The 15895-nt window shown below is 38.5% G+C and overlaps 1 protein-coding gene across 2 annotated transcripts in view; it reads right to left on the reverse strand.

Moving 5' to 3' along the window:
* LOC142636016 (187-kDa microtubule-associated protein AIR9) overlaps positions 1-15895 on the reverse strand; it is a 35283-nt gene that overhangs the window by 18855 nt on the left and 533 nt on the right. For both annotated transcript variants that reach the window (XM_075810076.1, XM_075810075.1), the window contains exons 3-15: positions 14867-15752; positions 11787-11858; positions 10744-10809; positions 10521-10592; positions 10358-10423; positions 10190-10252; positions 10045-10110; positions 4360-4459; positions 3816-3917; positions 2774-3006; positions 2563-2677; positions 1837-1957; positions 1515-1690 (exon numbers count right to left, since the gene is read on the reverse strand). In XM_075810076.1, coding sequence (XP_075666191.1) covers positions 1515-1690; positions 1837-1957; positions 2563-2677; positions 2774-3006; positions 3816-3917; positions 4360-4459; positions 10045-10110; positions 10190-10252; positions 10358-10423; positions 10521-10592; positions 10744-10809; positions 11787-11858; positions 14867-15724 — 2110 coding nt within the window. In that variant the 5' untranslated portion in view covers positions 15725-15752. The remainder of the gene's footprint in view (positions 1-1514; positions 1691-1836; positions 1958-2562; positions 2678-2773; positions 3007-3815; positions 3918-4359; positions 4460-10044; positions 10111-10189; positions 10253-10357; positions 10424-10520; positions 10593-10743; positions 10810-11786; positions 11859-14866; positions 15753-15895) is intronic.

A 15895-nucleotide genomic window follows, 5' to 3' on the forward strand; every position in this document is an offset into this window, starting at 1 on the left:
ATTAAATGGGATGGAGAAGTATGGATTGAGAAATATGGTGTGATTTATGGTTACGTCCAATAGCATCTTCTAAACTTGGCTAGTACGAATTAAATTAATGGTTTTCCATAAAATTATGACATTTTTGGCCGCCTAATTAGTGAGATGAATCTTGTACCCAAACTTTGTTAGGAAAGGTCAACCTGTGGCGGATGCAAACCACCCCAATAGTTGACAATGCTCACGTCCTACAAGGTTGCGTTATGCTAATACACGCAACACCCAAGAATAACTGGCGATGGTGAATGCTAAATGCCTGGCCATAGAGCTAGGCTAACCAAAAATATTATACGATGAGTGTATTGTTGTTGTTTTTTTATTTTTCAAGTAATGAAAATTTTATTGAAAATGAAAAATAACTTATGTTCACAATGATGAACACAAAGTATCTTAAAATTACAAGAATAACAAATGGAAGATCTAAAAGAATTTTGGAACTCTAAAAAGGATTAGTGTATTGTTATTATAAGCATGAGAAAATTATTCTGAAAAAAAATAAGCATGAATGTAATGATAATACTGCTAATGTGTAACATTCTCATCAAATTACTATGTTGCTCTCAAGTACTAGATCACACACTTCCACTGTTAAACATTCTTACCAAATTCCCATGTCACTTAACCCTTATTGGCCCTTGCAGCACCCACCGTCATCATTTATTATTGTACACAAGTTCTTTTCTTGGAAGCAACAAATGTGTTAAAGGTGAAAAGAGGAGCTGTAGTTTCTTTTTGGCATGTCTATTAGACTGGTGAGTTTTTTTGTGTGACAAGGAAGCAAAATGTATTTGATCCCTTTTTGAGCATAGATGCATTTTGGATAACTCTAGTTTGTTAGAGTTTGTTAAATCCCTGGCTTTGTTTTGCTGTCATTTTATGGGTGAGTAAGTATAAAGAGGTTGGAAAGTTGATATTGCTTTCATGTGATGATTTTGGGTATCCTTGAGTTAGAATCATGTTGCTAAATGTTTAGGTTTTGAAGGAAATCAAGAAAGGTTGGATTCCTTGTCTTCAAGTTTGTTTTGGTTTGTGTTAGTATTAAGTTGGACTTGTTATTAACATGCAGGTCATGCTCACAATCCAGAGTACAGGTATCAGTCTCTTCCTGCTGTCTTTCCTAGGCTTCTAGCAAAACTTTCTGCCAGTGGCTTTATTAATAAGAAAAATATACGTGTCCCCAACGGCCCAACCCAACCCTGGAATAAGCATCCACTAATGTACAGGAAGCACTTGAACTAATAAGTTGATCTGGTATATCTCATGTTTCAAACCATAGCATAAGCATTATGTGATCTTCAACTCTGACAAACATATACAACTACTAATAGAAGGACTAAATGCAGATTAGAAACAGTTGCAATCACAATCAAGCATATTTGCAAAGGAAAGCTAAAACATCCACATAAAGAAAGATGCTGAATAAGGTAAACTTTATTGAAAAGGAATGAGAAGATTTACATTCCCCCAAAACACACCTGCTTTTACAAAATCTGTATATTTATATTGAGGTTCTCCTTTGGCACCTTCTTCTGTTACTGGTGTGTACATAAAAACCAGACTTGAATCAATGTCATCTATAGCCAACCGGTACTCCTCATCTTCTGCACCAGCAATAACCACAGGGCTGCTGTTCCATTTTCTCCTCAACCAACTGAAAAATGTGAATTGCAAAGTAAGATTGTATCATTCTATTGCAACAATTTATACGTACATATAAATACGTGATTCAAGCATGAATATAAATAAGAAACATAAACATATGCACATATGTAGTTGTGTATTAAAGATGCAACTCACCTAGCAACACCTTTCCCTGGAGTCCCACCACACCATGCAACCTCAGCATAACCCCTGATGACATTTCCCTCTACCAATTCCCCTTGGATTTCAAGGTTCACAACCTTTGGAATTCCACTTCCTTCGCAATGACAAAAAAGAAGGTTAAAAGAAAAAATCCAATAATGGCACGATACAAGTTGTACATATGGAAATTATTTCAATAACAATGGCATGAATCTACAAGATAAAACTTGGACTGGTAGTTCCTTCCAAAAAAGGTGAAACTCAAAGACAACTGTCTCAAATAATACGGGCTTTGCATGCACAGCACAAATGAACTAATAAATAGAGATTACATAGAATTGAACAAAGGACATCAGAGACAACTAAGCTTTGATTCTTCACCAGGGACCATCAGCCCGAAGGAATTTTAAAACTTTTAAAACATATGAAGGAATTTTAGTTTAGAGATTACAGTTCCTCCTATTATTAAATATTAAGTATATTACAGATGAAAGGCATGAAATATGACATAAATTAAGTGCATAAGGGAGACTTTACAAATATTTCATATTATGAACATTCTATTCTAGCAAGAAATTCATTGATGTAGAACTACAACAGCAAGTTTCACATTAACTCCAGCTAACTTACATAAGAAATTTTCTAGTTCAATACTGAATTTACTAAAAGGAACATCTAAAACAACTTTTCAATCCCAAAGAAAATAAGAAAAATGTATACCTGGTGAAACTGGTGAGGATATGACAAAAATCGAAGGATAATTGGTTTCTCCTAGTAAAGGAGTGCATTCCACTTTCAAGATTTTACCAATGTCTTCATGCTTTGGCCAGTAAACCTGACCATTACAGCATCGAGCAGCAGGACATAAACAAAGAACCATTAATAGTAACTCAACTTCAGATACACAGACAAGAATGCAAAATTCCAGTACCTCTCCAGTAGCATCAGGAATAGCGGCAAAATTTGAAAGCATTCTCTCCCCCATAAACCATTGATACTTTAAGACTAATTGTGGGTCAGTGCTCAATGTGCCATCTTGGACGAAAGTAAAGTGGCATCGACAAGCATCTTCTTCAGAAGGCTGATCCACAGAGGCTTCCTTGAGCAGGTACCCAGAAGGCAATTTATCTTTCCATTGCTCGACAAGAAAACGAAAAGTTGACTCTGTACATGACACCACACATATAAAATAGTGTCTCAGGTTGAGTGTCTGTTTGGCAAAAATAATTTTTGCCAACTTATTTTACTATTTAGCTTATTTTTCTACTATTTACGGGTCCCACGGCACTTTTTGATACTATTCATGAGTCCTACTATACTATTTCAGCTAACTTTTACCTTTATCTGCAATACTTTCAGTAAAAAGTTTTCAGTTTTAGCACAATAAGCAGATCCCAAACAGACCCTAATACCACAATACATCAGTTGATTAAATATTAAGTAATCAAATTTCATCTCCAGCCTCTCATCAAAAAAACTTTGAAAATGTCAACAAAATGCATAGGTAAATTTTGCAAGTACCACTTATCATGAATGTAAAACCAAATGATTTATCAAATAATAGAAAATAGCAAGATAAAAACTGCCTCACATCCTCACTAGATTAACATTTGGAGAAAGCATTGCTGCTGTTATATAGAAGCAATGTTAAATTTTTCAATTGAATTAATGATAACAGGAGTTGTTTGTTAAAAACTATAACAATAAAACTGTGGATATACACACATATGCAGACTCACTAACATCCAACCAACTATGAATATTTAATATTTAATTTTTTTTTTTAAACTCACAAAAACATATTACCTTCATCTTACTATTTATGGCAATCTATGAGTTCATCAATGGCATGACCATACCATCCATCATTCATCATATATATACATATTCACTAAGATCCAAAGAACAATACAGACCTATATGATAATAGAAATCAGCTACTACCTAAAAAAAAGGATATTCAGATTATGCACCTGCTGCATGATCTGGACGGCAAAATTCCCAACCATCTCTAATGCACAAAGCCGTTTGTGCAGGATAACGCTTTGCTATCGCCAGCTCCTCCCGAGAAAGATCTTTCCAAACATAGTATAAAAGAAAAAAACAAAAGGAAATTAAACCAGAAGACTAATCATAAGTTGTAACGATATTTTGAAGTAATAAGCACAACAAAGTGAGGGGGGGAAAGCACAATATACTGAGCAGCAACTCATTAAAAATACTTTAACATTGTTAGAACAATGATCAAATGATTAAATTCACCATTTCCTAATAACTTAGGTTTTAGGGAAAATGTTCAAACCCTTTCTTCTTATATGTCCCATTAAAAGTTTAACAACCCACCTATTGAGCTCCACTTATTAAGGGAGAGTGGACCCATACATGAGGGAGAGTGTTAAAACAATAGTTAAATAATTAAACTCACCATTTCCTAATAATTTAAAATTTTGGAAGAATTGGTACTTTATCAAAAATAAAAATAAAAATAAATGGGAAGTGAAATATATTACAAGATACCTCTATCATTGAACTTTTTCAAAGTAGGACCAACAAGCAAAATGGAAGCTGCTTCTAAATGAGGCATCTTAAGAATAGGATTCTCCTCCACTCTTAAATGCTGCAGTACAACATAATAATCACAAAATTATAAGCATACATAAGTATGTACTTTCATATTAAGTAGTTAGATAATTTAGTAACATATCTGCAAATCATTAATTCTCCACATTTTATCCATATCTTTTACACCAAGGAAGGTCCATATAAAGTGAAATATCTTACAAATTGAGTGCATAAATTAATCTGAATAGTCAAGCTTGAAAGAAAGTAAACTGAATCCAAAAGTTACAGGCTTTCTTGTTACAAGTCAAAACACCAAAGCATCAGAATTTTAATACAATGTGTGGTGTGGAGATCGTACTCTCCAAGAGGCTTTTCCAGAACTTTATTGTATTAGTGGGACAAAGGATTCTCCAGTAGTGGAGGTTATGTGTTGGTCTGGTGGGAGGATTCATTGGGATGCTAAATTTCGTCATCCTCCACAAGACTGGGAACAAGTATCCTTTGATCTATTTATGGATATTGTTTACTCTTCGACGGTAAGGGGATTGGGTCCTGATCGGGTTTGTTGGAAGCCAGCAAAGAGTAGAGGTTTTGAAGTTAGAGGATTCTATCTTTCTTTCTACCCCCTACACGTTTATCCTTCCCTTGAAGAATGATATGGCAATCGAAGGTCCCTCCAAGGGTAGCGTTCTTTTCATGGCCTGCTTCCTTAGGTAAGATTTTAACAACAGATAACCTTTGCAAATGTGTGCTAGTTCTTGATTGGTGCTATGTGTGTAAGAATTGTGGATAGTCAGTGGATCGTCTTCTTCTTCATTGCCCCATAGCTTGTGAATTGTGGTTGTTGGTGTTTTGTTTGTTTGGAGTTCATCGGGTTATGCCTCACAAGGTGTTCTTTCTGACCACTGCCCTCTTTTGTTAGAAGCTGGTGTTGTTCAGCGTGGTCGTAGTGCCTTTAAATTTGAGAACATGTGGTTAAAGGATGAGGGTTTTGTGGATAGAGTTAAGCAGTGGTGGGATGGCTACAGTTTTGAGGGTTCTCCAAGTTTCATCTTGGCCCAAAAATTGAAGGCTCTAAAAGCAGACCTAAAAAAGTGGAACAGGGAGGAATTTGGTGATTTGGCTTTTAGAAAGAAGAATAAGCTAACTGAGCTGATGGGGTTAGATGTGAGAGAGGATCTAGTGGGTCTCTCAAATGAGGATCAGAGTCGGCGCATTCAACTCAAAGGAGACATAGAGCATCTGGCTTCTCTTGAGGAGACTTCTTGGAGGCAAAAGTCTAGAGCCTTATTTGTGAAAGAGGGAGATAATAATACTCGGTTTTTTCATAGATTAGCAAACTCCCATAGAAATGCTAATCAGATTAAAAAGATGGAGGTGAATGGTATTCTTTATGAGGATGAGCACGATGTACGCTCTCAAATAGTCCTTTTTTACCAAGAGTTGTATAAGGAAACTGAGGTGGGGCGTCCTTCTATGGATGGGTTAGAGTTTGCTAGTATTGAAGAGGATGATCGGGTGTTATTAGAGAAGGAGTTTTCGAAGGAGGAAGTCTTCCAGGTATTAAAGGAGATGGAGGGGGATAAAGCCCCTGGTCCTGATGGCTTCACCATGGCCTTTTTTCAGAAATGTTGGAGTGTCGTGGAAAGGGATGTAATGGACTTTTTTGAAGATTTCTATAGACATTCTTCGTTTGAACGGTCTTTGAATGCTTCGTTCCTCACTTTAATTCCTAAGAAGTGTAGTGCCGTTAATATTAAAGACTTTCGCCCCATTAGTTTGGTTGGTAGTGTTTATAAGTTGTTATCCAAGGTGTTGGCTAATAGGATGCGGAGGGTATTGGATAATCTCATCTCTGAGACTCAGAATTCGTTTGTTGGCGGAAGGCAAATTCTGGATTATGTGCTTGTTGCAAATGAATGCTTGGATAGTAGGTTGAAGAGCAGAGTTCCAGGTGTGGTTTGCAAGCTGGATATTGAGAAAGCTTATAATCATGTGAACTGGGAGGCCCTGTTTTATTTGTTGGGCCGGATGGGTTTTGGGGTGAAATGGAGGGGGTGGATCAAGGCTTGCATTTCGTCTGTCCGTTTCTCTGTCCTAGTAAATGGGTCCCCTGAAGGTTTTTTTGGTAGCTCCTGTGGGTTGAGACAAGGGGATCCCCTATCTCCGTTATTGTTTCTTTTGATAATGGAGGTTTTAAGTAGACTTTTGAAGAAGACAGAGGAGTGCAATCTTATTCGGGAATTTCAGGTGGGAGCGAAACTCTTTGGGGGGTGAGTATTTCCCATCTTTTATTTGCGGATGACACCATCATATTTTGTGAGGCCTCGAGGGAGCAAGCTGTCAATTAGGATGGTGTTGTCTTGTTTTCAGGCGTTTACGGGTTTGAAGGACAATGTTGGGAAAAGCGAGATTGTCCCCGTTGGGGAGGTGAATAATCTAGATGCTTTGGCTAATGTGCTTCAGTGTAGAGTAGGCAGTTTTCCTATGAAATATTTGGGGATGCCTTTGGGATCTTCTTTTAAGTCTCCCTTGATCTGGAATCCTATTTTGGAAAAGATGGAGAAGAGGCTCTCTGGGTGGAAGCGTCTCTATTTATCTAAGGGTGGTAGGCTCATGTTATTAAAGAGTACTCTCTCAAGTCTCCCGACATACTTTCTATCTCTCTTTACTATTCCTAAAGCAGTGGCGACTAGATTGGAAAGTATTCAGAGGAATTTCCTTTGGGGGTCTTCTGAGGGGGGTTTTAAATATCCTTTGGTGGCTTGGGATAAGGTGTGTTTACCCGTTGAGATGGGTGGATTGGGGTTAAGAAAGGTGGTGTCGTTTAATCAAGCTTTATTAGGGAAGTGGCTGTGGAGATATGGCCATGAAGATACCCACCTGTGGCGTTGGGTTATCTCTTCAAAATATGGCGAGGATCAAAAGGGGTGGAGGACTAGAGACAGCAGGAGGTCCCATGGGTGCGGCCTTTGGAGAAGCATTAACGAAGGTTGGGAGGACTTTTCTAAGCATCTTTCTTTTGTAGTGGGGCAAGGAACTCGTATCCGTTTTTGGCATGATAGGTGGATTGGTGACGATACCCTAAAGTTCTCTATCACGAGCTTTATGTGTGTTCGGCGGTCAAGGATGCTGTATCTACGAGGTTTTGTGGATTCCGAAAGGGGCTCTTGTTAGAGTATGGAATTTAACGTTTTATAGAGCGTTTGAAGATTGGGAGTTGGCTGCTTCGTATTCTCTACTCCGGCTTATCCAATCCCGCATTCCACGGGGGTAGTAGGAGAGATACCCTTTGCGGCGGCTTAAAGGGGATGGTATGTTTGACACTCGGTCTTACTACCTCGCGATCCGAGGAGTGCTTCGAATTCTTGGCTTCCTTGGAAGGGGTTTGGAAACCGAAGATCCCCAAGCGCGTGGCTTTCTTTACGTGGTGCTTTGCTCATGGTCGAATCCTCACCTTGGACAACCTTATGCTTAAGGGTCGGCCTTTGGTTAATAGGTGTTGCTTGTGTTGCAAGGATGGGGAGTCGGTTAACCATCTTCTTTTGCATTGTCCTGTTACCCATTCTCTTTGGTCTTGTATGCTTCAGACCTTTGGGATTCTTTGGGTTATGCCAGGGTCGGTGGCGGAGTTGATTCCATGTTGGCATCAGTGGCATGGAAAGGATAAGTCAGACATATGGAATTTGGTTCCAGGGTGCTTAATGTGGATTGTGTGGTTGGAGCGAAATCGTCGTTCCTTTGAAGACAAAGAGAAGACCTTGGTTGAGTTGAATCTATTATGCCAGCATAGTCTCTTAGAGTGGTCTCGTTGTTGGGGGTTTTCTAATTGCTCTTCTCTCGCTGAGTTTTTGCCCTCCCTTAACTTTGTTTCCTAGTAGATTTTTCTTATTGTTCATCATCATGAACTCCTTGTATGACTTTCTTTCCTTTATTTATAAAAGCTTCCGGATTACTTATCAAAAAAAAAAAGGTTATTGAGTTGTTTGAGTCTTGGAAGGGTATGTTTGGTCGACATAGAAACATAGATTTGTGGAGACTTGTGCCTCATTGCTTGTTATGGTGTATTTGGCGTGAAAGAAATGCTAGAAGCTTTGAGGGATGTGAACGCTCCATGTTAGAGATTAAGTCTTTTTTTTTTACACTCTCCTTGATTGGAGTGTGGTCTTTTGTCATTTTTCTTGTTCTTCCCTTCCTGTTTTACTTGATCGTTGTAATCTTGGTTCTTCATTTGTGCCCTCATAGTACATTTCCAATGTACTCGGGTTGGCTGTTTTTCTTTGATTGATAAAATTTTCGTTACTTATCAAAAAAAAAGAATTTTAATACAATTTGTATTCATAACACTATAAAGATCCCCTTGCACATGGTAATTATTAAAAAAAAAATTGATTTAATTTCAAAAGATTTGATGGCTTTATGTCAAACTCTACATGGTTGAAAGTTGGGCAATCAAGATAATTCAGATCATCTAACTTTCATTCACCAACCCAACTAAGCTCTATCCCAAAATCATGATCAGTTACTTAAATCTGTAACTGCAAACTGAACAATTCAAATTTCTTGACTATATTATTTGTCATGTTGTATATAAGGAAAACTAAGGGTGCGTTTGTTTCGACAGTAAACCAATTCCGGAAAATGTTTTCAGTATTTGCGGGTGTTTGGCAACACCGGAAATTTTGGTCAAACGGAAAAGAGGAACCATTGACCGTAAAATTCAGCCTCCCCACCCGGAAAATATTTTCCATGTCTATTTTACCTTCAAATTGAGTTTTCCGTTGGAAAACAGAGAAAGAGAAGGAGAGGGAGAGAGCAACAACCCACACCAGAAAAGAGAGAGAGAGAGAGCTAGAGGGAGATCGCCGGTGAAGCCAAGATCACGCCGTCCTCAACCCAAAGGCCCGCCGTCGAGCTCGCACAGGGCGAGATCGAGGCGCGATCTCGCGCTGTCGAGCTCGCGCCGGGGGAGATCGAGGCGCGAGCTCGCGCCGTCGAGCTCGCGCCGGGCGAGATCGACGTGCGATCTCGCGCCGTCGAGCTCGCGCCGGGCAAGATCGACGTGCGATCTCACGCCGTCAAGCTCGCACAGGGCGAGATCGAGCCTGCGCGAGCTCGACGGCGCGATCTCACCCACCGATCTCGCCCACCGATCTCGCTCTTCCTCCTCCCTGTCTCACCTCCCTCTCTCAGTTTAATTTGATTTGGTCATGGTGTTTTATTTGATTTTTGTTTGTTTAGAAGTTGATGGATTGTAATGTTGTATTATAAAATTTGTTTGGAATGTGAGAAAATGGTTGAGAAAATATGAGAAATCAGTAATTAATTTGCATTTTCAGAATGTTACCAAACACTTGAAAATATTTTCCAAAGTATTTTTTAAAATGCCACCAAACATTTAAAAATATTTTCCTTTCCCGAAAATATTTTCCTTTCCTGAAAACATTTTCTGAAATTGCTTTACTGTCGAAACAAACGCACCCTAAATGACAATGATTTTAACCTACAAAATTAGTACAGTAAGTTCATACCAAATTAAATCCGCTATGTGATGAACAATAGTCATAATGAACCACATGAGACTACCTGAGAAACTATGTAGCATGCAGTAAGTCGAACAAACAGCATTAAATTACTAACCTCAAGAACTGGTAAATATGGGAAGCCCTTTAGAGTGGAAATTTTGTTTTTGCTGGCAGCTAATACCTATATGAAGTTTAGGGGGAAGATAAGAAATTTATGCATTTGTGATGAAGAAATAAGCTGCATAAAAGCAACAACATACCTGCAGTCGAGGTTGACTTGCCATCGAAAGAGACTTCAGCTTATTCTGAGCAACAGAAAGAAACTGCAAAAGAGGAGGGGGGTTATGGAGGAAAACACATTTTAAGCACCTGAAATGTGAATCTTCATTGATGATCAGCAAAGCTGACACTGCTTTTCATAGCTGTACCTCTAAATTAGGAAGCTGTGGAAGGCTTGCAAGTGATGTGATTTGATTTCCAGCAAGATATAGTTGCTACACAAGTAATAAAATTTTCAGGGCCCTATTACATTGATAACTCCAACATGTGCCGAGTCATTGCAATTCAGCAATCAATACACATGAGACATACCTGTAGAGCTTTGCAATTCTCAAGAGGTTCAAATCCAGGCCCTTTAAAGTCATTGAAGCTCAAATCAAGAACCTAGCAAGAAACAGTACAACCAGTATATCAGCAAGCTATCCTTTTGCAGATCTACAAATAACGTTACACATCTATTAATCTAGCTTCCAGAAGAATTGCCATTGAAGTGAATGAAGAATGAAATTGGAATGCATATCATGAAACAACAAACCTTCACCCGCTTCAGTATCTCAACTCCTTCCAATGTAGACAAGAGGTTGTCTCTGAGATAAACAAACTGACAAAGAGGATCATCAGTTCCTAAGTTTTCAAATATTGCTTTTAAAACTTACAATCGCATGCTACAGAACCATGATCCAGAAGTTATCGACAATCAGTTTAGTTCAGAGAGTTCTCAGTTGTGAATTTTGAAATAGTTCCAGGTTTTTTTCATATAGCACTGAAAGCAAAATATGAGAGCACTTAATGCAGATTAAGCAAGGTTTCCAGGAAACAATTATCAAATGCTCAATTTCTGAAATTAACAAAAGAACCATCATCTGATATACCTCTACAGATTAGTGAAGAATTTCCATTATAAAAAAATGAAGATTTTAGACATGTCTTTTTTTTTTTTTTGATAAGTAAAAGAGAAATATAAAAAAAATACAAAAGGCTACTCTATGCATGAAGAACATAGAGCAAACCTAGAAAAAACAAGAAGAAGAAAACAGAAAAAGTACAATAGAGAAAGGGAGCTAAAAAAAGAAGGGAGAGAGTCACTAGTCGTGAGTCCCCAAGCCCTAGACCAATCAAAAAGAGTCCCACTAAAAAAAGCAAACAACTGATCACCGGTGCTATCCAAATCCTCAATCTCTACTCTATATCTTAAGATCAGTCTTTCCGGTCAACAAAGAAATAATTACAATCAGCTTCAAAGGAACCTTATCTTGATGGTAAAGCTCCTACTCCATCACAAGAATACAGCTACCATTAACACTAATGCATGATTGAAACCAAAAAAATACCATAGGAACAAATCATGAATACCCTATCACATTTAAACTTCTATTTTGAATAGTTTAATATCAATTGGAGAGCTACTTCATTCATCAAACCTTCAGGATATAGAAGTTTGTCCACAAGAACTTAACGAGGAATTTAAAGATACAATATTAACATGGAATCTAATTAAAAACAGAAGATTAAAATGTTTCTACAATAAAAATTGGACCATATATATCTAATCATGCATCAGACATAACATCAGATTACCTCTAAATTTGCTGACAAGTTCAAGCCACTAGCACTGAGACTGCGAACTCTGTGACCCCGAAGATCCAACCTCTAATAACAAAAAAATAAAATTAAAAAATAAAAAATAAAAACTTAAAAATGAAGCACTAATAAGTAATGAATTAAAAGCTCATTTCCTCCAATATAATAATTTTTAAGGAGTGATTCATTTCAACACCATGAGAAAGAACCACATATACTGAAGTAGGAGCAATATAACATGAATATTCTGTTGTTTTTCTTATTAATTGAAAAGAATCTATATGCATATTCTTATTTGCTCCATAGAGCACATGCAAGAAAAATTGCATTGGCACATCCCCATAAGAGACAGGTGGTTGAAGGAACTCTGTCAGTTGCTCTGATTGATGATAAACTGAACCATTATTTCCCTTCAACATCAGCACCTCTTTTATATTCACTAATATCACATCCCAAATTCTTATTTCCTGCGGTTAAACTGAAGCTATCTGTCTTTTATGGTTAGTGAACCTTTCTTAAAAAAAAAACAACCAATAATGATAATAATAGTAATATATAACAACAACAATAACAACAATAATAAAGGAAGACTTGTTTATAACAAAGCATCTAGGTGCTGGATGTGATTGAGGCCTGAGGAGAATAATCCCTTTTTAAATGCTGAAAAGGCCAACGAGAATAGGCAACTGCAGAGCTTGAGAAGATGATTCTCACGGAGAAAATTAGTTGGAGGCAAAAATCTTGAGCACTTTGGCTTAAGGGAGGGGAAAAGAACACAAAGTTCTTCCATCACCTTGCAAACCAACATCATAGAAGTAACACTATAAGTCATTTATCTATGGAAGGGGAGTTGTTCACTGATGACTGACCAGGTGGACATTGATGCAAAATAGTTTTGTACTTTATTTTTCAATTAGAATTTATATGCTGAAGAACTGAGATGCCCTTTGTTGGATGGACTACACTTCTCAGCCATTGATGATGAGAAGGCAAGCTTGGGGGAAGATACTTACCTGTGATAACCTTATCAAACGAGGTTTCACTTTAGTTATTGGTGTTGCATGTGCTGGTGCAATGGGAAAATGGTTGATCTTTTGTTGATGCATTGTGAGGTTGCGTATGATTTATGCATTTGAGTAATTCAATTGTTTGGGATTCAATGGGTGTTACCAAGGAATTGCAAATATTTTGTTTGGATGGAGGAATTGGTTTGGGGATCATTCATCGATATTTGGAATTTTGTCCCATTATGTTTGATGCAGCTATTGTTGAATGAGCAAAAACATTGGATTTTTGAAGATGTGAAAATATCAAGGGCCCAATTGAAATTATTGCTAAGTAGAACCTTGTTTGAATGGGCTAGTGTGACAGGTCTTACCAATTGTCACTCTTTAAAATTCATTTAAATTATGAGCGTTCTCATAAAGTTCCCAGTACTGATAACCTTCGAAAGTAGAGAATAGTTGCACTTGATTGGTGTTGCATGTACAAGAGGGATGGGGAAACTATTGACCATCTACTTCTCCATTGCACGGTAGCTAGAGAGTTTTAGGCCATGGACTTCTCATGGTTTGTGATGTATTGGGTTATGCCTATAGAGATAACCTTCGGAAGTAGAGAATAGTTGCACTTGATTGGTGCTGTGTGTGCAAGAGGGGTGGGGAAACTATTGACCATCTACTTGTCCATCGCACGGTAGCTAGAGAGCTTTGGGCCATGGATTACTCATGGTTTGTGGTGTATTGGGTTATGCCAAAAGGTGTTGTGGAGCTTTTAGCTAGCCGGAGAGGCAAGTTGAGCACATGTTGCAATGCAAAGATTTGGAGCATGATGCCCCCATTGCCTTAGGTGGAGTCTTTGGCAGGAGAGGAATGCTTGGACTTTTGAGGGATGTGAGAAATCTATTCACGACCTAAAGCTATTATTTCTTAACACTGTTTGAGTGAAAAAATGCTTTTGGGTTGTTTTTGTTTACTGTTTTGCCTGATTTGATTGATCAATGTACTTTTAGCACTTAATTTTGGCATACCATGGTACACTTTCTACATACATGGGTGGCACCCTTCTAGCCTTTTATTTAATGAAATTTTACTTATAAAAATTTAATGAATAAATATTTATCAAAATTCATCTGCTAGGCACATCTTCAAAGTTAAATTTTCTTACGAAATGTTGCTCCCAACAACTCGCTCATCTTTTCCTTGTAAGAGTTTATGGAAGTCTAAAGTCCCATCTAAGGTGGCTTTCTTTTCATTGGTTAATCATGACAATTTGGTGTCGAATGTGTAATATAGATCACTTATTTCTCTACTACGTTGCTGCTCAAGAGCCTAGGCGTATCATATTTTTAAGGGTTCACTGGGTCATGCCAAAGGTGTCCTGGAGCTGTATGAGAGTTGGCATGGCATATATGGTAGGAGTTGTAACAGTGAAAATTGGATAAGTGCTTTGGAGAGAGAAGAATGGTAGAACTTTTGAAGGGGGTGAGAGGTATTACTGACTTATTCAAAAAGAAAGTGTTACTGACCTAAAACTTTCTTTCTTCAAATTTCTATTTGAGTTGATACGTGCTTCTAGTCCATGATGGTTTGCCAATTCTCTTGATAGGCATGATAGTTGTACTTTTACTTAGTGTCCGTGTACCAGTTGTATACATCTAGTGTATACTCCTTTGCATTATTACTTGAAAAAATAATGGTGGGCAATAACTAAACACTTCAGCAACAGACATGCACCCTCGTTAGGAACCTAACTCGAACTCATTTCCATAGAAATTCAGAAGCTTTGTGATTATCATCAAGAGGAAAACGTCTAAAAGCACATCTTCCATGCTGTTCATTGATAGGCACAATGAAAAGGAGATCATAAAAAAACGAGATCTTTCTGTGTTATTCCATATATTCTATAGTTGCAATGTCTCTAAACCACAGCAACCTAATAGCAACCACCTTAACTTGCTTCAACGAATAAATTTTAAAGCCCTTCAAAGCCAACTAGATTTCTAAATGACAAAAACAAAATTTAAGTATCCTTGTACCATCATGAACAATTAAGAGGTTTGCAGAGACAGTGCTTACCACATCATCACCAGCTTTAACCTCCACCTGTGGAAGAACAATGAACCTAGAATCCCGGCTTTCAGGAGTCCGAGTCCCCACTTTTCTCCGTCCAGACAAACTAGCACTCCTGTCCAGAGACATAGACAAAGACCCACCTCTCAATCCACTCGAAACTGCAGGCGACCGAGATGATGATGGGGAGGATAGCTTCGAAACCGACCTCCTAATCCCACTGCTGCCACTACTGTCCAATGAAGTAGAAGGAATCCTCCTAGAAGCAGAAGAAGTGGAAGAAGCTGACAATGCCGGCTTAACCAAAGACCTCCTCACACTCTCCTGCTTACTCACACTGGACCCAGTTGGTGTTGTTTTCGAAACCCGGCTCACTGGCGACACTGGAATCGACTTTCTAGTCTCCGGAACACTACTTCGAGTGGAAGAAGCCTTGTTAACAACCGAAGGCAACGAACTCCTTCTAGGTTCCGGTACAGGCTGCCGCACTGGTTCCGACACAGTACTAGTCTTTCTGCCTGCAACCAAACCGGCATTGCTCTGCCGCTTCTCCGGCAACCCTCCCGTGCTGTTTCGCCTCGCGGCAGCCGGTACAGCATTCGCAGTTTTCAACGACGCACTCAAAGTTGGCTTCATCACACTCGAAGTAGAGCCCAAGCCCGACCCAGAACGGGGACCCAGACCCGGACCCATTTTGGAGTCCAATCTCTTCCTAACAGAACTAGTTGCTGCTGCAGCAGGTTTCACAGTTTTCGCAACCTTTTTCACAGTTTCTGAAGTAGGAGTAGTAGTAGTAGCAAGTTTCTCTGGAATTTGGGGCTTTTCTACTGGATCTTCGTCGGGTTGTGCTAATGGCTCCTCCATTGTGATTGTGAAACGGAAATCAAACAACCTGATAACAACGACAGCCAATCAAACAAATAAACAAAAAGAGTTAAGGAAAATGAAGTGAATTTGTCACCGACGCTCTGTTTGGCTTGCTGGAAAATACAGGAAAGCTAAAAGGAAAAAGACTAAAGCCTGTAAAGTAAAATA

The sequence above is a fragment of the Castanea sativa genome, chromosome 5, assembly GCF_040712315.1.
Source record: "Castanea sativa cultivar Marrone di Chiusa Pesio chromosome 5, ASM4071231v1".
Taxonomy (NCBI): Eukaryota; Viridiplantae; Streptophyta; class Magnoliopsida; order Fagales; family Fagaceae; genus Castanea; species Castanea sativa.